The 22,060-nt window shown below is 41.0% G+C and overlaps 1 protein-coding gene across 1 annotated transcript; it reads left to right on the top strand.

Moving 5' to 3' along the window:
• The first annotated feature begins 1,757 nt into the window (after window positions 1-1,757).
• Window positions 1,758-10,998, top strand: csnk2b (casein kinase 2, beta polypeptide). The gene is made up of 7 exons (XM_012870461.3): window positions 1,758-1,896; window positions 2,573-2,654; window positions 4,208-4,310; window positions 4,576-4,691; window positions 6,610-6,685; window positions 6,910-7,099; window positions 8,481-10,998. Exons 2-7 carry the CDS (start codon window positions 2,583-2,585, stop codon window positions 8,569-8,571), a joined length of 648 nt encoding a protein of 215 aa, XP_012725915.1. The 5' UTR covers window positions 1,758-1,896; window positions 2,573-2,582; the 3' UTR covers window positions 8,572-10,998.
• The last annotated feature ends 11,062 nt before the right edge of the window (window positions 10,999-22,060 follow it).

Below are 22,060 nucleotides of genomic sequence, written 5' to 3'. Positions count from 1 at the left end.
TATTTTTCCTCCCTCTGCTGGCGCGCTTTAAGAAGATGTTTAATTTTCTATTCAGACTACCAAATCTACCTGGACCTGTTTCCATCAACTTGACTGGCCAGAAAACAGCTGAGTGGCACCATAGTCTGATCTCCATGCAGCTGAATTGGTGCAGTAATTAATGCTAAAGGGGCCCCAAACAAGTATTTAAACTACTCAACAGTGCACATGGATGTATATTCAGTACTCTTAACATTTCTGATAATAAAAGATCTTGTTCAATATTTTAACCGTCTAAATCAATGACTTTTAGTTTGAGTTGTCTGTATTTCTGTTTGATTTATGTCCTCATATTCTGACAAAGTTGAATTGATGTTCCTTTTTTAGTCATTTTAATTTATTAAGTGTTAATATGTTGAACTGAGATTTTTAACCTATTTTCAGAGCAGTAGATGCCTTAGGTTCTTCCTAACTACTAAAATAGTCTGCATCATGGTTTAACTACTAAAGAAGTCCTCACGGTGGGTTTGTTCTAGGTCTGAATAGATACTATTTTCCAAAACTTGTTTATCATCCAAACATCCATACTGTAATGTTTGTGATCTTCCAACCGGTCTGTCCATCCTCCTCATTCCACTCAGTTTTTTTTTTTTTTTTTTTTTTGGCAGGTTCTGCATTTAAAAACTGCCTACTTTAGAAGCATCCGCTGTATATCCATTTATGTTTTTTTTGTATTTTTGCTTTAAAATGGACTGAGACAGGGCTAAGAGGACAGGAAACGAGTCAGAAAAAGTAAAGTTTTACATGGAAAATGTGTAGGAACCCAGTTGCAAAAACGAGACGATGAAATCCCGTATTAGAGCAAAATATTATTTCCAGAAACTCCTAATTAAATTTTCGGATTTAAGGCTGTGCAAAACTACACGTGAGAATAAATAAAGCAGTCAATACACAAGTCTTAAATTTGAATGTTGGCACTGCTTGTGTGACTGGAAAGAAATGACGCCTAAAACTCAAAAAGTGGTGACGTCCCTTTCAATGACATGAACTGAAAAAATCATTGCATGGGCTTTGAGTTTCAGCAATTTACTGAAAACAGTTTCATATTTAACTGCAAAAATAAAACGAGGAACACACCTCACCCGACTGGGTCTATATGGAAAAGAGGGTTTTCCATACAGTAGTAGTTGTACTGGTTCAAGGTGGATCTTGTTGAAATTTAAAGGGATTTAGAGGTTTTCTGACCATGTCCCACTTGTAGAAGATGGTTTGCTGACCACATCCCAGTTTTAGAAGAGCCTGGAGCAGAGTAAGAACTCTGGAGTGACTGCACATCCGTTCTGCCTGGGAAATGCCATTGGATTCCCTTGAAGGGATGGAAGACGGTGGATGAGAAAAAACAAAACACTTTTAATGTTAAAACTGCACATAAAGTTGGTTTTATACCAGAGGTGCTCAACTTCCATCGTCAAGGGCTGGTTCACTGTGAGTAAAGTAAACAAACAAACAAAAAATAGACTTGATTTGGGCTTCAGATTAATTAGTTTCTTTGTTTTGCCGTAATTGGCAAAGGGAATGTATATAGTGTTTTGAATTTAAAATTAGTTTACAAGTCCTTTTTAAATATATCCATAGTAAATCGTTTAGTAAATTATAAGAGCAAACTCAGCTTTGGGGGCTGCTTCCAGACGTTTAAATGGTTTTGGAAACCGTACAGGGAGGATACGTTTCACCCATATTGGTGTTGTACTACCGGAAGCAAACACCAGGGGGCAGCAGCGAGCCACCAGCCTCTTCAGGGAGAAGAAGAGCCTGCTGGGTGAACCGGGAGGGGGTGTCCATTTTATTTACACTTGAGAGAGAGAGCTCTGTAACTGTTAATCGGCTTTTCTTTAGCTCTAAAAGTTAAAAATACAGGTACGTGTTCATTTTAGTTGGACGTAATATGTAACCGAAAGCAGCGAAAAGCTGAGTATAAGCGGTTTCGAGGGGAAGCCGGTCTCGACGCCGAGGCCTGTTTTCTGTCGCTGCGCCATTAGCCGTTTTTATTTTAGCTTAGCGAGCTAACGCTGGCTTCGTTAACCACCGCGGCTACATACACCACGTATTCACAATTGAAATCAACGGCAGTTAATTTAAACATTGCGATGCGTTTTGAAGAAATTAAATGTTTATTAGCGGTTGGTTTTTACAAGAAACCGGCCCCTTAAGAGAGAACGGTTAGCCGGACACTTAGCCGTTTTAGCTCCGAACTGATAGCTTAGCACACGGGTGATATATTTCACATCGCATACTTTATTTTCACCTTTGACAGAAGCATTTTTGGTCATTTTAATGAGAAAATTAATACATTATGTACAGACAGAGTGTGTTGCATTCACTTAACATTGGCGGAGAAGGAGAAATTCCATAAATCTTTTTAATTTTTTAAACCAAAGATTAGCTGCTCGGGCTTAACATTTGTTACTGTAAGGTTTATGTGTTCTAGCAGATGTTGTAACTAGACTAACCAGAAATCTTCCTGATTACTGTGAAGGTTGTGATCGCCTGGATGATGGGGCGTTTAACGCTTGTGTTGCGCTTCCTTCTGTAGGCATTTAGAGATGAGCAGCTCAGAAGAAGTGTCGTGGATTTCCTGGTTCTGTGGACTGAGGGGAAATGAGTTCTTTTGTGAGGTAAGTGAAAGTTCAACCAAAAGAAGTTGCCACTGCTTCACTTGGTGATGTTGATCTCCTATAACTTTATATTAAAACTAAGACTAAGATTTTACTTTAGTCTGATTCCCCTCGTGGTTCTGATCCTGTTTTGGCCAGACACCCTGTAGTAAACTTAATGACTCTTGATGAAACTTTTACATTGAGTCCCTGTTTTTTATGCAGTGTACAGCAGCTCTGCAGCTTTTAGACGTGTCTGCTTCAACGCGCCTGAATCAAATTGACGGCTTGCCAAGGAGGTAGAAAAGTCATTTGATTTGATAAAAGGTGGCTGACACAGGCTCCCAACGACTGGTGTTTAAGGCCCCTGTTGTACACGATTCATACACTCTGGGAGGGGGACCTATAGATTCTAAGTATTTGTGAATATTATTGCAGGTCTGTTTTATGCTGAAAAAACAATAAAAAGGCAAAACTGTCTTTTTATGACTGAAAGGGGTTGGGGTTAGTCCTAAACGGCATCCGTCCGGCACACATCCCTTTGACCATCATCTATCTGTACATACTTCATCGCCCAGCTGTCTATCGGCCCATTTATACGGGCCTGCCCCCCCCCCAATCCAACCAACCAACCAACCATCTTTCCATTATTTATCCTTACATCCCTTCTATCCATGTGGTTAACCATCCATCCATCCATCTATCCAACAGTTTGATCCTCCTGACTCTCCATCCATCCTTCAATCCCTCCTTCTAGCTGTCCATCTAACAGCTCATCCCTCTGCCCTTCCATTTATTTATCCATCTGTCGTCAGTCTATTTACCCTCCGTTACACTTATTTGTCTGTTGTCTATTGATTCCTCCACTCCCTGCTTTTTTTTCTTCAAATAAAATCCAGTAATTAGCATAAAATAGTGGAGAAAGAGCGTGTTGCTCTGAGGAACTGAGTAAGTTCCTGGCCCAGTCAGGTACCCTGATGGGATGGAGCCTGGGAAATAAATCCTTTCAGGAAATTTCTTCGCTAGTGAATATCCCACAGTCGACTTTTAGCGGTGTTTAGTGATGTCCAAATGAGGCGGTGAACCACTTTATCGGTTGTATTTAGCAACAAAGCTTTTATTTCAGTGACGTGTAGTGATGAAACGATGTAGCCCAGGGTCTTAAAATGATCAACTGGTTCATAGAAGTCAAGGCTTTAACTGGTAAATGTTTTTAAAGATTCATTAAACGTCTAAATGACGTTGGAAACGTTGGCTTTTTTTACTCGCGGCCTCTTGGTTTATGATCCGTGGGCTTAAAGGATTAAGCCACGCGAACTGATACGTTGAATCAGGAGATTTACAGTAGACGTAGAGATAAGATGAACAGCCAGGCTTGGACTGGTGATGAGAAAAGACGCGTGACGGCGACTTTGGCTGGACGGCTCGTCTTCACAGCCATAAAAGTAAAGAGGCAAAAACGCTTTTCAAGAAGTGGAGAAACAAATGGAACGGAAACGATGCTTACGAGGCAATGCGCGGTTTACTTTATTCTAGATGCAGATTTTGACTTCCTCTGTTTAACTGAACTTCAGGTGGACGAGGACTACATCCAGGACAAGTTCAACCTGACGGGCCTGAATGAGCAGGTTCCTCATTACCGCCAGGCCCTGGACATGATCTTGGACCTTGAACCAGGTCTGTGGTCTCAGTAAAGCGATTCTTACCGACTTCATGCTTCATTTAATCCTTCTAAGACCCGGCAGAAGGATTAAAGGAGCAGTAGATGTTGACTTTCATCTGTTGTGCTTGTTTGAAGTCATTTTTCTCTCTGATCCTAACTCTTAACATGACAAGTCTTTCATTTTCAACTCTTTAGATTTGTTTTTTTACTCTAATGAACTTATTTTTTCAGCCTGAAACATTTAACACTGAAACGTTTCTCTGCTGTGTCCGTCTTCAGACGAGGAGCTGGAGGACAATCCCAACCAGAGCGACCTGATCGAGCAGGCGGCCGAGATGCTCTACGGCCTCATCCACGCTCGCTACATCCTCACCAACCGAGGCATCGCACAGATGGTAGGTGCCGCTCAAGCTGATGTGACGCCGCCTTTGCTCCCCGTTTCCACCGGGCTTAATGGATAATTGTAAAAAAAATAAATAATAATAATTTAATGGATGTACAGCAACAGTTGTTACGAGCACCTGGGAATCGGTAACGTATCGCTGTTTAAAATCTATATTAAACTGTTAATATCAAATAAGTGCAGCATCAGTTGCTCAATCGTTGCCAGATTATCAGAGTAATGCAACAAATGAGAAAGAGGATTTGGCTCCAAATACAATCTTGTACAAAAATGACTTTTTGTGCAGCTTCTGTAAATTTCTTGTTCAGTCCTATTCATACAATGGAGGCTGAGAACTGTTTTAATATCATTAGAGTCAAATTAAAAAGATTTCCATCCATCCATCCTCTTCCGCTTATCCGGGGTCGGGTCACGGGGGTAGCAGCTTCAGTAGGGAGGCCCAGACGTCCCTCTCCCCAGCCACTTGGGCCAGCTCCTCTGGGGGAATCCCAAGGCGTTGCCAGGCCAGCCGGGAGACATAGTCCCTCCAGCGTGTCCTGCGTCTTCCCCTGGGCCTCCTCCTGGTGGGACGTGCCCGGAACACCTCTCCAGGGAGGCGTCCAGGAGGCATCCTGACCAGATGCCCGAGCCACCTCAACTGGCTCCTCTCAATGTGGAGAAGCAGCGGCTCTACTCTGAGTCCTCCCCGGATGACTGAGCTCCTCACCCTATCTCTAAGGGAGAGCCCAGACACACTACGGAGAAAACTCATTTCAGCCGCTTGTATCCGGGATCTCGTTCTTTCGGTCACGACCCAAAGCTCGTGACCATAGATGAGGGTAGGAACGTAGATCGACCGGTAAATCGAGAGCTTCACCTTTTGGCTCAGCTCTCTCTTCACCACAACGGATCGGTACAGCGCCCGCTTCACAGCAGACGCTGCACCATAACCCCCCCCCAACACACACAAACACACTAAATGAAGTTGCAGCTATGTAGTGTATTGACCAAAGACCACCAGCAGAGGGTGCTGTATGCCTTTAAATGGGACTTTTGGAGTAAAGGAGAAACTTTGCTGCAGTACAGACTATTAGGAGATGTAGGAAGCTGCTCTATTAGACCTAAACCTTCCAGTACAGCCAGACGGATTCATTCCTCATGAAAAGATGCTGCAGGTCAGCCCGTTTAGTGCGTACGAGTTTACAGCCTCATCACGCCTGGTGTCGGCCAGTTCAGGCCAACCTAAAACCAGCAGGTATTGAACCAAGTGCTGGATATAAAGAATGGAGAAAATCGATAGAGAAATCATTAATGATTAAATATTTAAAACAAAAATGGAGGAAAAGTCAAACTAACATGCTTTAAACGTAGAACAGTGTACACCCAAAGGTACCGGCAGGAACACGCCGGACAAAGATGGAAGAAAATCTAAATAAAATATTCAGCTTATACCGGGTTAGCAGCCAAACGAAGCTGAGTCGGCCTTTCTGATGTTTACATCAGAAATGGACATGTACAGGAGGAGAGATGCTGCGGCACCGACGCCTGGTTCTGTTTCCTTAAGTCTGAAATCCACCGCAGGATCCGGTGGTTCGTTTAGCTCGTCACCTTTCCTCCTCCTTTTCCTAAAATAAAAATAAAGATAAATGGGTGCGTGGCTAAACCTTAGCGCTGCGTCTAGCTTTTCTCCAAGCAGTAAGCCAGCAGCGAAGCATGTTAAATAATCTTAGAAACTGTGGCGTAATGTCGTCTTTTACCGTAGAAAAAAGGCAAATCTTTGCTCCAGTGTTTCTTTTTGTCCAGGTTTAAAATGTGATGGTGGAGAAATTAGATGTAAAATGCTTTAAAGTCAGATTTAAAAGTTAAATCTCGTCAAGTTGACTCTTTGTTTTTTTTTTCTTCTTCTTCTTCTTCTTGTTTTCTTTGATCAGCTGGAAAAGTACCAGCAGGGAGACTTTGGATATTGCCCACGAGTATATTGCGAGAATCAGCCCATGCTCCCCATCGGTGAGTTAAAACGATGCTCTGTGGCTTCTGACAGACGAAACACGACCACAATTAAATAAATAAATTTATTTTGCTATGGTTGAACCTGTTTCCTTTGTTAAAGTTATGTTTTAGTGAAGGGTTTAACTTGCAGTGGATCAAATGAATGCTGTGACTGTTGGCTGTCCCCTGTGTCTCTGCGCTTCAAGCTCTTTGCCTCTCTTCTTCTTCTTCCTCCTCCTCAGGCCTGTCGGACATCCCAGGAGAGGCCATGGTGAAGCTCTACTGCCCTAAATGTATGGACGTCTACACACCCAAGTCCTCCAGACACCACCACACAGACGGCGCCTATTTTGGCACCGGCTTCCCCCACATGCTCTTCATGGTTCACCCTGAGTACCGACCCAAGAGGCCCGCCAACCAGTTCGTCCCACGGTTAGTAAGACTTACTCGGCGCGGTCGTTGCTTGATTGAAGTTAGAGCCGTTGTTTAATCTTTATATGAGCCAGACACTCAGCGGGGGTTTGTTTTTGTACGCGTTGGTGGGATTTAATGGGAAAAATTAGGTTCATGGCTGAAAAAACCGCCTGTTATAGTACAGAGGAAATTAATCCAACGATGATCTACAGCAAAAAGTGCATAAATATTTAATAAATGACAGTAAATACTGAGAGCTTTCTCTGAGTTCCTTCAGCTCTCTCTAAAGTCTGGCTTCATGCAGCACTAGTCCTGTTTTTTGGTTATAAGAACCATAGGAAAAGCTTTTTTATTATGAGGCTAAAGTGCTGAGTCACTTTTCAGGCCTGCTGAGTCAACAAGAAACCAGGTTTTAGGTTTTCCGTATAAACGTTGAATCTGGAGACGGTTTGAGTCCCAGATTACAGGAAGTGTAGAAAATGAGATGGAATGTGGAAAAAAAAAGACTTTACTGCCTGTCCTGTTTGTTAGAAGTTCTTCACTCGTCTATCTGTCCATGGTTCTGTCCATTATGTCCAACCATCGACTACTCTGTCCATCAGGCTGTCCTGCCATTTTTGTCCGACCTATGCTTCACTGCTTGTCTGGTCGTCCATCCATCCTTCTGTTGCTTTCCTTACATCTTTGTCCATCGCTTTGTCCATCCATCCATCCATCAGTCAGTCAGTCTTGTGTCAAACTCAAGGCCTGGCGGCTGAATCTGGTCCGTCAAGGCAATTCATCCTGTCCTGAAGAGCCTAAAAAAGGCCTATCATGTCATAAAGTAGAGGCATATATCCTTTTAAAGTGTATAAAGTTGCTAAAACTGCCTCCTGTAGAAAATGTTGATTTATTTTTATTTATTTTACTGTGTAGTAACAGCATCCTGCCACTAGATGTCAGTTTTCCCCACAACACATTAAAACAACCCAGAAATGTCCAAAGAGAGAGACAGTGATGCAGAATGAGTTTAAAGTGTAACTCACCCCAATATCAACTTTTTTTTTTCCAGATAAACTGTTTAAATTGGGCCTAATGGTATTAGTTTTATGTTACTGTGAATTTTTTTTAACATTTTTATGTGAACTGGAATGAAATCAAAAGTGTCATCTATACAGGAGCACCCGTACAGATGCCCTCATGATGCCAAAGTGTCCCCATATAGAAACTAGTTTGGCACCCCTAACCGTCCGTTGCCTCATTCTTAAAAATAAGAAGTTTCTACCAAATCTCTAAAACTATCAGTGTGTGATCACGCGTAAAGGGGAAACGATTGACGCCGCTACAAACCGCCTCCATTCCTCTTTTTCCGATGTTGAACGTGTTTGCTGTCCCTCAGCGCTCTGTTTGTCTCCTGCAGGCTGTACGGCTTCAAGATCCACCCCATGGCCTACCAGCTGCAGCTGCAGGCCGCCTCCAGCTTCAAGAGCCCCGTCAAGGCCATCCGCTAGGAGCGCCCCCCCCCCCCCCCCCCCCCCCCCATGCGGGAGGAGGCAGGAGGGGCGCGGCGAAGGGAACGCATGGAGAGGGGTCACCTGTCTTTTCTACAGCTCCCCCGGATGCCCCCTCCCCATCGTCAAGACTGTATTATTTTTGATTTAGAATAGCCCGTATGGGCGGGGGGGAAGGGGTTAAAGATTTAAGTGTGAGCGAGACAGAAAAATAAAACACACACATAGACGACAAACTTTAGGTTTACCGTACCGAACTCATCCGTGCCAAAAACAGAAGGTCTGAGGAAGCCGAGGAACCGAGGCGCAGCGTGGCACTACAGTTTGTTTCCGTGTTTTATTTTTTTATTTTATTTTTTATCATTCAGCTGATTGATGGAGAGAACGTTTAGAAGCTGCAGCGTTCGGCGAGCGGCGGGGAACCCTCCGTCTTCGCTCGGCCTCCTCTCCCCCCCGGAGCCGCCGGCTGACGCTCAGAAACGTGGTTTGGATGCTGCTAGCAGGTCGTTTTTTTTTTTTATTTTATTTTATTTTTTTTATTCATCACGCATTTAAACGGAACAGATTCAAGCTATTTCTGGGGTGGCTCGTTTTTTTTAAACGTTCTTTAAATTTGCCTTACGGTACAGAAGAGAAGAAAAGTGACTGTTTAGGGAAAGACAAATCAGACTTTGAGTCGTCGGCCGGTTGTAACTAACGGCCCTCTTTAATCCTCCTGCTGTCTGCATGCGTGAAAGCAGCCCCCCCCTCCCGTTCATGCAGTCGGATTCCTTCCCCCCCAGAAATAGTTTGACGTCTCGGAGCGACTCCTGGTATCAGCCGTCACTCGTCGCGGGCTTTCTGTGTTGAATTCATTCGGAAACAGGAAACATAAAGGCGAACAGCGGTTTCCAGTCCGTTTGCTTCTACGATGAACTAAACAGTTTATAGTTCATGTTTTTATTGTTTGTTTTTTTAATGAGCCCCTAACAAACAGGATGGAAATGTGACGTTTGGAGCCCGGTCACTTGTTCGATCCTTTTTTTTTTTTTTTTTAGTTAAACAGCCTGAAGTTCATACGCATCAGCTGGACATTCAGCAACGATCCGATGGCAGGTAGACGTAACGTTACACAGCGTTGGTTTTAAAGTGCTTATTTCCGGCATTTCGTTTTTTTTCCACAGTAAAACAGGGTCCCTGCAGTCGTGTAGTATCACATTTGGTTTATTCGTTTTTTCCAAGTCAGGATAAGTATGGAAAGGGTGAAAAATTAGCCTAGAAAAATGTTTTTCTTGATTTTTGAGTTTTTTTTATTCTATAATTGAAAATATTTGTTTATATTCCTGTTTGGATAAGAAAAAAAATTGGATATCTTGTTTGTTTTTCTGCTCGGTGATGATTTAGATGTTTGAGTTAGTCAGATTTACACCTGTGAGATTATTGGAAAAGAGCAATTTAGCAGTTTGTTTTATTTTGTGGGGGGGTGTAGTTCTTGATCTGGGTCAGGATTAGATGCATAATACCCAGACTTGAGTTGATCTGTGCTCTAAATACCAACAAAAGGTCATTTTCTCTACTGATGATGGGGATGTTTAATGATTTGTGGAATAACTCTAGTAGTCAGAAACTCTACTAGTGATGAAAATGTTCCTAAATTTTAATAAATGCATGCGAGTTTATACCAGCTGATGTCTTCTGATAACGTCCAGCTCTCACTATAATCCACTCGTATGTTTACTGAGGGGTTAATAGTGCAAAGCTTTTCCTGTTAACTGTGGTTCTGATCCACGTTTGGGTCTCTTAACAGAGGCTGTAGTCCCCTGATCAACCCCAAAATAGCTAAAAGTGACCTGCTCCTGCATGAAGGTGGTAATCTGTGCGGCTCCTAAGGTTTGGGTTTACGAATAGAAACAGGATGTGGCGCCACATCAGCACCACAAAACAAAGGCTTTCACATCTGTTTGAGGATTTTTGATCCTCAAATGATTTAATTTCTTTCTTCTTTTTTTTTTTTAACTCTCAGAGCCGGGCTCTCGCTCCCTGCTTGCCGACTCAGCAGCAGTACGTTATCGCTCCTAAACGACACGAAGCCAAATGTCAAACTATTTCTGAGGAGTTCGACAATCTGAATCCTTCAGCTCGCTCCTCTGCTGCACCGATCCGACTTCAGTCTCTCCTCCGTCTTTTATTTATGTTCAGCTTCAGACGGGCTCGCCGTCCCCTGACCCTCTGTTTAGGTTTTTACTTTTGTTCCAGTTTTGATAGACAACAGGCCAACCCCCTTTTTTTGTTGCTGTGTGACTGCAGCAGGTTTTCCTCTTTGAGGCTTTATGACGCAGGAGAAACTGTATTTATGTGTCCTGGTTTTAACTCATGTTTGTGTTGTTTGTGCGACTGTGGAAGGGTGAGCAGGATTCGGAAACTCAATAAACTTCTATTTTCTTTTCATGTCTTTTGTCTTCTCTGTTGAAATTCAGCCGTCGTTACAGTTAAAGATCAGATTATTCCGACCCACAAAGGTCCCTGAAACGTTTAGTTGTTTTGTTTTCGCTTAACTTTGTCGGCGTTGACGCAGACTGGATAAAATTTGGTCAGCTTCTGTATTTTAGGTTGTATTTGTTTGCTTAAAGCCTGGAATATATATTTTATAGAGCAATCTGGATCCCTTCAGCATTTAGGTACCATTCATTCTCATCTCAAAATTAGTTTTTATTCCCCATGATAGCTATTTTTATTTCCATTCTCTTTTTACCTTCAAAACATTTTCTTAATGTACTCCACCAGGTCACTTTTTTTATGTGCTTTAAATCTTCCAATTTGCATCTGACATTAAAATAAAAACTTTTTGGTTTATTTGTGTTTATCAGTAAAACTGATTTTTATTGCTATAATTGGTATTTAAGTACTTGTAATTTCAGTAAATTGTAGAATAATTGGGGACTGGAGTTAATACGGCTAATAATACATTTACAAATGTTATACATAATATTTTTATGGAAGTCTTTGAAAAAAAAACTTTTTATCCAAGGGACAGAAGTGGAGATATTTATGGAAAATAATTACTTTAAAAAAAGTGTATATAGGATGGTGGGATGAACATTTTTCTTATTGCTAACACTGGTAGTTAAAGGCTTAAAAATTCATGCATATTTATGTATGGTGAGGACTGATGTTAATAACAATACAATAATACAGAAGTTGCTGTATAAAAAATTAGGACACCCCATTAAATATTCATTGAAGAAATCGTCCATTACTGATGTCTAATCTTATTTTTTTTGTTCATCTGTGGAAATCAAACTGATTTAATTGCACCTGAAAAAAATAGTAAATTTCGTCTTTAAAGACAAGATGCCAATAATGTGTTTTTTAGCTTAGGATAAAGTTGGGACACTCACCCAACTATTAGCGAGTATTAGCCGTTTTGGGTGAAAGTTTATAGTTTTTATAGTATTTGTAGTTTTTGTCTTTGGTTTATTTAGTCTACATGGTCATGCTTATAGCTTGAGTTTTTATTCCTTACATACTTTTGCCTTATAATTTCACATTATGTGATACACTTTCTATTTTTAAACACCCTGTGTATGTTGCATGTTTTCCACCACCACAAATTCCTTGTTTATTACATTAATTAGTCAATACGCCCGATTGTGAAACGCTACGAAGCGATGCTATAATGATGTGGACCTGAGGAGAGACACACCTGTATGTATCTCTGCTACAGAAAAATCTTATCAGATAAAGGTTGCCATGCCGTGTTTTGCTTTTTTTAAACAAAAAATAATTTCCTGCAGGATTCCTTACAAAAATCTCAACTATTCCTGACCTCCATGTGTGTCGTCTGGCTCCTGTAGTGAAGCGAGGGTGTTTACTTGTTCTGGTGTGGCTGCAGTGACACCAAATCACAAGGCTGGGGTCATGTCGCTGTGGTTATCTTTTATCTCGTGGACGGCCTTTATTCACCCACATGCACAGAGCTGAACAGGAACATTGAAACTTCCACATCACATATTAGGCTTAAATTATACCGTTTGATAGCTTGAGAATCTAGCGTATGGTATCTCTACAGGTCAGACTCTGCACCGCACCCCTCCACTGGCAACAGGACTGGAACGTCTGGGTTTGTCTTCACACGGCTGCTAAGTTTTTCCAGTGGGGGAAGAGGAGTTTTGCTCATGACTCAGGATAACCCCAAACCACATCTTGGGACATTCCCTTCTCCTCTGCCTCCCCTTTTAGGAAATGTTTGAATGCTCCACTAAAGAGTCACCTACTTTTCTTGCAGCCATAATGAGCCCAATGCACAGTGCTGAGTTCTGTTTCTTACCTTTTTCAGTCTAAAAAGCAGCTTTTTGACTATCAAGTCCAGCAATGTTTGAATCAGGTACAGCGGTTGTGAAATCCAGATGCAACAAGTTTCTCTGGTATAAATTTTAGGTGATATGCTTTCTAAAAGAAAAAAGAATATCCTGAAACTCAAATCATGTGGAGGTTGCACCGTCACAAATTAGAATATAATTGAATAGTCATTCAAATCAGTAAATTAAACTGGCTATTATAGAGATTCATTACACTGTGATATGTTTTAAGAATTTATTTATATTTAATGACATACTTACTTGTTTCTCAGAAATTTAGAAAATGACACGAGGCCCAGAGAAAAGGAATTTTAATACAGACGTGGCTTGCATAAGTCGCTGACGTCCTCTATTGGGAGGGTAGGCCACAAAATGCTGTTGCTAAAGAAGCTTACTGTTCAGAGTGCTGTATTAAAGCATAAACAGTCGTGTTCAGTAATTCAGGCTATTATGGAGCATTTCAGTTACTAAATCTACCAACTGAAACACATTATACAGATTAATAACAGATACTGATGTTTTCGAAGCCTTCGTTTCTGTTAATTATGATCATTTTCCAGCTTACAGCTAATGACAACATGACATTTAAGATTAGAATATTTGACCAAAACCATTTTTAATACAGAAACGTGGGCTCAATGAAAAGGTTGCTATTTTCAAAAGCTACATTTAATCTGACAAATAAACCTCGTCGAAAAAATATTGTATATGACTAAATGGAAAATCGAGTGGAAGGAAGAACTTTAACCAAGATGTTAAGCCACTCTTGAACCAGAGACCACTTCACAAGCGTCCTTCCTGGGTTGAGGAGGGAAGAAATAACTGGACTGCTGCTCAGTGGTCCCTCTTTGTTTTTTCAGATGAATGTAAGTTTTGAATTTCTTTTGGAAATCAATGCTCAAGAGTCTGGTGGAAGAGTAGAATCGCTGTTTTATTTGTGTTTTATTACAGTCAGAGGCATTATGGAGGCTTTCTGTCTATTAAAGCAACCTTGGATGTCTTAACACTTCAGCAATGCCACAGGCTAAATGAGAAGAAATTGAACCTATTATAATTGTTTTTTCAAAATTAAAGTCCAGCTTCTTTTGAAAGAGCCAGCCAAAACTTTCTGTTTGTCCATTTGCTCTTTCTAGTTCTGTGTGTTGGTTACTGAACACCACAAACATGAGAATTAACCGCCTCAGGAAGAGCTGTCACAAGTGACTAATCAACCCTGTGTTAACCACATCAAATCATACAGCCAATGAAAAGGGGATTCTAAAAAAAAACAAAATTTTTTTTTAGATACCATAAAGACTTAACCTCTTAAACCCGTGAGCTCCCTTACAAGGAGCCTTGAGCTCTTTAGCTACAATAACGAGATAGTAACCGACTAAATGAGACCAATAGACACAATTTCTCTACAAAACTATGTACCAACTATATAATAGCATCCCACATTTTCAATTTCAAGAATAAGTTCCTAATTTCAAAAACTGTGCCAAAATGGCACAATAATAATGGGGGTCTGCCTGAATTTCACTTCAATCCAAACATGTATAACTTCTCAATTGCTTGTTATTATGTGGACATCAAACTTGCTACAGCCGTAACCAAGATGTTGTAGTTACAATTTTATTGTGTTTATTTCCTTCTGTACAGCAAAAGTGAGAGGTTTTGCTTGTAAACATCTTTGTTATTGTCTGGCAGAATACATTTTTTGGCCATTTAAATACAAGGAATAGAGAGTCACATTCATCATATGTGTGCACATACCTAGCAAACACAGCCCATTCTGATTCTATAGTCAAATCAATTAATTTTAGCATCAAATAAAAGTGTCCTAAAGTAAATGTTTGGTTTTGCTACTTTATTGTTTTTTTTTTGTACTGATATATATTAATCAAAAACACTTACAGGAACTTTTTTTTAAACCAGAGAATGACATCAAATCAGTGGAGCATTGGTCAGTTCAGAAGTACAGAGGGTTGTTAATCAGTGTGAAAAGAGGAATGTTTTTTTATTTTTCCGTTCCACATTTTGCCGTGATAATTTTTCTGTAGTTCTGCATTGAGGGGCCGCACTGCAAAAACCGAACTAAAAATAAATAAAATGTTCTTAAAATGTGTGTATTTTTCCTTGATTTGAGCAGGCAAATAAAATGATCTGCCAATAGAATACGATTTTTCCACTTAAAATAGGAACAATTCATCTCCATCATCTTATTTCAAGTGCAGTATATCAAATTATCTTATTTTAGGGGTCAAAATACTCATTCCATTGGCAGGTAATCTCAAATCAAGGACAAAAAAACACAACTTTTAAGAACATTTTGCTTACTTTTAGATCCGTTTTTGCAGTGCGACATCCTCTCCCAGGCCCAACCCGCCACCGTGGAGCTCAGCTGGTATTTGCCAGAAAACACCAGAACTGGGAGGTTTGGCACTGATGGCCTGCTCTGTTTACAGATGGGAGGCAGGTTCACTCTGAGCTCATGTGACAGGTGTGAAATGGTCCGGAGAGGCTGTGGTGAACGTTATGCTGCCTGCAACGTTGTTTAGGATGATCTGTTTGGTGGTGCGTCAGCGTTGGTCTAGGGAGGCACATCCATGGATGAATGCATTGACCTGAACAGGATAAAGCGACCCTGAAAGCAGCGGTTCCTGGGTTCCTCCCGGTGCATGGATGTGTGGTTCCTGGAGGAGGAAGGAACTGATGCCACTGACTGGCATCTAACCTCACCTGATCTTTAAGCCAGTGTTTTCAAAGGGTAGCCATGTAAAATAATTTCCAAGTCGCTGCAGGTATCAACAATGCAGATCACCTGAGGCCTAATCCCTCACGGTTCTCAGAACCAGCCCCAGACAAGCAGAGGCAGCGTTTAGTTTCTAAGCTGCTAATTTCTGGAATAAACTCCCTTGAAAACCTGAGATGTGCAGAAACTCTTTGCTCCTCCAAAAACTGCTCACTGCAGCTACCAATGAAGTGCAAAGATCACATCTTAGCTTTTTATTTGCTTACATTTGAAACCTAATGTTTATTTTTGTGTTTTATCTCTTCCCTTGGTTTCCTGTTCGGGCTTTTTTAGTTAGTCTGCGAATGAATGGTGCAACACAAATCAAATTCAGATTAATACTTTGATCATAACAGTCTAGCAGAGTCATAAGTCAAACTAAGACGTTTTGATTGGACATGTGGTTCTACAGGACATTTTGAAGTGACCTGGAGAAAAAGTAGAGCAGAGTTTAAATCAGAAGAAGAAAAGCTTCACAAAAGGCAACAAATGTGATTTTTTTTAAAAAAACATCTTCTTCTTTGCAGTATATCAGTTTAAGTGTTTTTGACTAGTTTTTTTTCTGTAGCTCTTTGTTTTCTGTGACACACATCATCATTTCTGCAACTGATGAATAAGGATCGGCTTGTTTGCCACTCGCCCTCTTTCCATGTTTCAAAATGTTGAGAAACACGGAGGATCTGTGAGCCGAACTACATCGTGAGACGAGACACCCTCCACCCTCTTGGTCAGGCATTTCAGCATCACAGCTCTGCAGATATCATTTCGTAACTGCAACCACCTTCTTGCAGAAAGCCTCGGAGACAACGGGCTGACTTAGAAACAAGCAGATCAGAATACCACCCAACATTTCCTGTCGTGTTTCTCAGAAATGTTTGAGCACACGCAAGCAGAAACCTGCCCAGAACACCTGTTAGAAAAATAAAAAGCTTAAACCGAGCCCAGTTGTGTTATAACTGTGTTCTAGAATGAGAGCAAGCTGCAGCAGAACCTTCGCTTTGGGCAGTCAGTATGACTGACTATATAAGTTCAGTCCATTTACCATCCTCACGTTGTTTTTTTATGCAGTGAAGAGAGTTTTAAAAAGTTGGCAAAATGTTTGAAAATTGTTTTAAGCGAAAAACTATCAAAGACGCTACCATCTGACGAGAAGGTCACTCTTTTTAACAATAATGTCAGTGTTTCATTTCAAAAATTGCTCTTTTCTTGCTTATCGGCCTCTATATAAACCTGACTTTACTGCAGCCTTTCAGTGTACGCTCCAATATGGAAGAAATGTAGTTTTTTTTTAAAAATGAAAATTTTAAACGATTTAATTTAATAATTACTATTTTGTACATTTTGAATCTGCACTGAGATGCAAAGAAAGGCTTTTTAATAAAGGATTTATGCTTAAAATAATAAAATTAAGAATGCTACGTAAGGAACATGGGGGTGAAAAGTTTATTTATTTTGCTAATGAAACACTTATCTATCACAGATTCATTATACACACAGTGATGTATTTCAAGCAGCTATCGCCAGAAACCTTGATAATTACGGCTAGAGGTGACGAAAACCTCAAACGATACCATGGGTAGGTAGGACTGCTTGAGAGGTTAGCCGCAGTAGACCGCTGCTGATCAAGCTAGCTATGAATAGTCTGTTACCACATGTTGACTGGCACTGAAACTTAACCCCAAGTTGCTTTGAGTGCTGGGCATGACTAGAAAAGCTATAGAATTCAGTGTGTTTTCCATGATAAAGGAAAGTTTAGTGGAAGGAAAAGATTTTTGCTCTTGCATGCCATCAAGAGTTGTAGAAGCCTGTTATTCGACCATTTATTCAGGTCAGGTGTGTTGCAGCAGGGAAACGCCTAAAACATGCAGGACAGAGGTCCCCGAGGACCAGGGCTACTGCTGCCACCACCAAGCTTCACAGTGAGTATGGCGCTCAATACAAAATGTACAAAATCTTTTTTTCCTTATACTTTCTCAAATAAGCCATAGCTTGTGCTGGTATTTCACATAAGATTTCATAAAAATAAAAATAAAAACTATAGATTTGATTGCAATTAGACAGAATGCAAAAAGAGGAAGATTTCTGCCAGGCACTTTAAGCGTCTAAAATGTGTTGCTGCAGTAAAATACATATTGTTCTTCATTCCCTGCAGAAGAGTGATGGAACTGGACTTAAAGCATTTAGTTCCTATGCTCCACTTATCTGGAATAAACTTCCAGAAAATTGTAAAGGTGTGGAAAGCCTGAGTTCCTTTAAATCAAGATTATAAACACATTTGTTTAGGATTGCCTTCAACTGTTCTAGTTAACTGAATCACCACTTCTTTGTTCTAATTTCTATCTACATTTTATTCCTACTTGCTTTTATTCTGTTTTAATTTGCTATATTTTAATCATGTAAAGCACTTTGCATTGTCCCTGTACTGAATTGTGCTATATAAATAAATTTGCCTTGCCTTGCCTTGCCTAAATGATAAGATTTCAAACAAAACTGCCGTGTCTACCAGTTGATAGAAGTTTATTGGTAATTATAGTCGTATCCATGAGCTCTTTGAATTTTAGTTGAGTACAGTGGGACTTTCACATCACATTAAATCTACTGATAGCCCAATATTATTAGTAAAATTGAAAGAAAAAAAAATCATAAACTTAACATTTCCTTTTCATGAGTAGTTGCCTTCATAGACATACATGTCTGTGGTTGCCTCCAAATCCGAGACCATGGTCTTGAGCCAGAAAAGGGTAGAGTGACTTCTCCGGGTTGGGGAGGATGTGCTGCCCCTAGTGGAGGAGTTCAAGTATGAACTCCTCCACTAGGGGTTCATACTTGAACCCCACTAGTTGGGGTCTTGTTCACGAATGAGGGGAAGATGGAGCGGGAGATCGACAGGCGGAATGGTGTGACGTCTGCTATGATGTGGGCGCTGTACCGATCCGTTGTGGTGAAGAGAGAGCTGAGCCAAATGGAGAAGCTCTCGTTCCTACCTTCATCTATGGCCATGAGCTTTGGGTCATGACTGAAGGATAGAGATCGCGGATACAAGTTTTCTCCTTAAGGTGTCTGGGCTCTCCCTTAGAGATAGTTAAGGTGGCTCGGACATCTGGTAAGGGTGCCTCCTGGACGCCTCCCTGGTGAGGTGTTCCAGGAGGAGACCCAGGGGAAGACCCAGGATACACCGGAGAGACTAAGTTTCTCGGCTGGTCTGGGAATGCCTTGGGATTCCCCTGGAGGAGCTGGCCTTAGTGACTTGAGCTGCTACCCCCACGACCAGATCCAGATAAGCAGGAGAAAAGAAGAAGAAAGGTTGCTTATTTCCTTTAACGCAGGTTTTCTTTGTAGGCTATTATGTTTCGGATTAGAATACAGTGACCTCCTCTTGTCTTTTAAAACCAAGAGAGGTCCTCCTGTCAGCTGAGAGGGAACAGGAACAACTTCCCCTAAAAAAAAGTCCAGTATTATGAACATTATATTTTTAATGAAACTATTCACAATTTGACCTTCTCTGACAGAAAACGATGTCATTATCATGTGAGCGCCCCCGCCTCTATTTTCTATGCTTTTTTTTTGTTTGTTCCTGTTTCTCTTTGTTAGATTCTCGTCAAAAGCCGACTGGAGAGTTCATGTTTTTCTAAACTTGCTTAGGCTGTGGAAAGGGAAGTGTGTCGCAGTACGCATCACGTTTCAACCTTTTTATCTCCCGATCCGCTATCATGATTCCCAAGTGTAAGTCCACACATTTAACATATTTAACAATTTAGATGTGGCAAAAAAAAGAAAATTTCTTCCTGAACCTCACTTTAAAACATGAATGTTTTAACATCAATGTTTTAAAGTGAGGTTCTGACCAGTCATCTTACCTGTAGTAGTGAATAAATTTGGGATTTATACTCTGATTTAAATGAAAATTCCAAATTTCAAGCTCAATGCCCAACCTGGCTGCAAACTGTTTATTTGCACATTAATAAAGACGCACGTAATACTGCACGAGCTCTTGTTTTGTGTTAAAAATAAACAAGTATTGGCTCATGTTAATATTTTAAGTGACATTACTCCCAGATCCTGCAAAAGTAATTACATAGAACAAGTTTGACTTTAGATTTCCACATCAGCCGGTGCTGCATGGCCTCCTACTTGTCACATTGATCAGAGTTGGCCTGGAACTCACTGTCCCACCCAGCTGTAGGAGATATCCTCCTCCTCTCTCCATCTGGGCTGCAAATGATTCATGCATGGGTGAAGCCACCACTAGCTGGGTTGTTGTTGTTGTTGCAGGTTCCTACGTGGACCACAAGTTAGTAAACCAAACCAGACTGAAGAAAAATACTCTATAAAATTAAAATGCATATTAGAAATGTTGCTCTTTTGGATAATTTTTGTTCTTCCATGTCTAGATAAAGGAGGGCAGTGTATCATGGGAGCAAAATGATGGAGAGAGCATGCCCAGCAGAGTGAAATGTTCTCTTGCTAACAGCATTATAAAGTAATGACTTACTTACTACTTCACTTCTTCACTAGACATGTTCCTCCGAAAAGGTGATGCTGTTTTGCTTTGTTTATGAGCATACAAGGCGCCGGGGAGGGGAAATTTTGCTTATTGCTACTTTAAACAGTACAAATTGCACAAGAGCTGTATTTAAATACAATAATGCAAGTAAATGGAGCTGGGGGTATGTTGCGCTATTTCCTCCCCTTTCTGATGCCACCCTGGGCAACTGCCCACATGGCTCCTTACCAAAAACAGCTGCTGTGTGATCAGCATAACATGATGGCTTTTGAAAATGTACTCCTTATAAATATAAATGCAGCCGAGTCAGAAAAACGTTGTTGTCCCGCCAACATCATAACGGTCTGAGTTTTTGCAGCCAGTCAGACAGTTTTTTTTCCTGCGCCATTTTATTGACTTTTCTACCATCCTAGTTTTGCAGCTAAATAAAAAAGACTGAGCAACACTTGTCTAACCCTTTATTGTACTATTTTGGTGAAGCTATACAAACTAAAGTCTCAATTTCCCGTTCCAAGTTGACAGGACTGGCGCCGGGTGTATTGTGCTGCTGCTTTATCCTGTCTGCTTCATTGTGTAACATGTCGCTCACTGGCCGTGTTCCCTATTTTGGACCATTTTCTGTAAATCCAAGAGGTAGTCTTGTGAGTAAAATCAAAACACATGAACAGTTTGTGAAATATGCAGTCATGCGCAACAGGTACCAACAATGAAGTCACCTAAATATTCTGCACATTTTAAAATCCGGGGTCTGAACTTAAACAAGTTATCTTCACTAGCTTAGCTTAAATGCACGTAATTAGCTGCTGCCATATATTATTGGGCCAGGTGCTCTTTAATCAACAAGCAATTGAAGAAGTCTATATGATAAAGTAGATGAGTTTACTTTTAAAGTGACCTTCCCTCCGTTTATGGGTGTAACTGGAGCTTTGGGAGCTTCATTGCCTGAGGTTTGAAACTGTTAAACATTCCAGCTGATTTTGAGTATAGGCGAGTCTTCCTGATAACACGGTGGTAAACAATGACAAGGGGGGGGGGGGGGGGGGGGGTTCTGTGATTCTTGCATCGTAAACAGTAAGCTGTAGTCTTGAGTTTTAGTTTTGAAAATCAAGAATTTGATAAAAAAATTAAATTGTGTGGACAGTTGGAGCCGTGTTGTGATCTAGTATTAATAGTAATATCATCTTTATTGTCATTGAAATATACATTACAACAAAATTAGTCCTCTGCTTTTAACTCATCACCCTTGGGGAGCAGTGGGCTGCCATGTGCGGCACCCGGGGAGCAATCTGGGGTTAAGGGTCTTGCTCAGGGACCCAGAGTGCAGGCCCTGGGGATCGAACCAGGTACTTGCATCCTTCTCTGAGTGCAAGCACGCTGCTCTAACCACTAGGTTACCACTCCCCATACACCAAGACGCAGCTCGGTAGGCAATTTGGGGTTAAGTGCCTTGCCCAGGGGCACATCGACATGTGGCAAGTAGAAGCTGGAATCGAACCCCAAATCTTCTGATTGCCAGATGACTACTCAACCCACCAAGCCACAGTCGCCCATATCTAATACTCTGACCTAAATTTCCATGCGATGGATCACTGCCCCTGCTTCCAGTGTTATTATTATTTTTTGTCATAACCTTAGCTTTTGTAAACTACTTTAAAAAGTACAAAAAAATGCATAAAAATGTACTTAATTACAGTAATGCGAGTAAATATAGCTAGTTAATTTCTACCTGGGGGTATGGTGCTCTAGTTCCTCCCCTTTCTGATGCCACCCTGGGCAAGTGCCCACATGGCTCCACGTTAAAAACTGCTGCTGTGTGATCGGTGTAATATGGTGGCTTTTGAAACTGTGCTCCTTATTCCTACGGGAAAAACGTCT

This window comes from Fundulus heteroclitus, chromosome 13 (genome assembly GCF_011125445.2).
Source record: "Fundulus heteroclitus isolate FHET01 chromosome 13, MU-UCD_Fhet_4.1, whole genome shotgun sequence".
Lineage (NCBI taxonomy): Eukaryota > Metazoa > Chordata > Actinopteri > Cyprinodontiformes > Fundulidae > Fundulus > Fundulus heteroclitus.
This window is presented reverse-complemented; position numbering and strand designations above follow the sequence as displayed.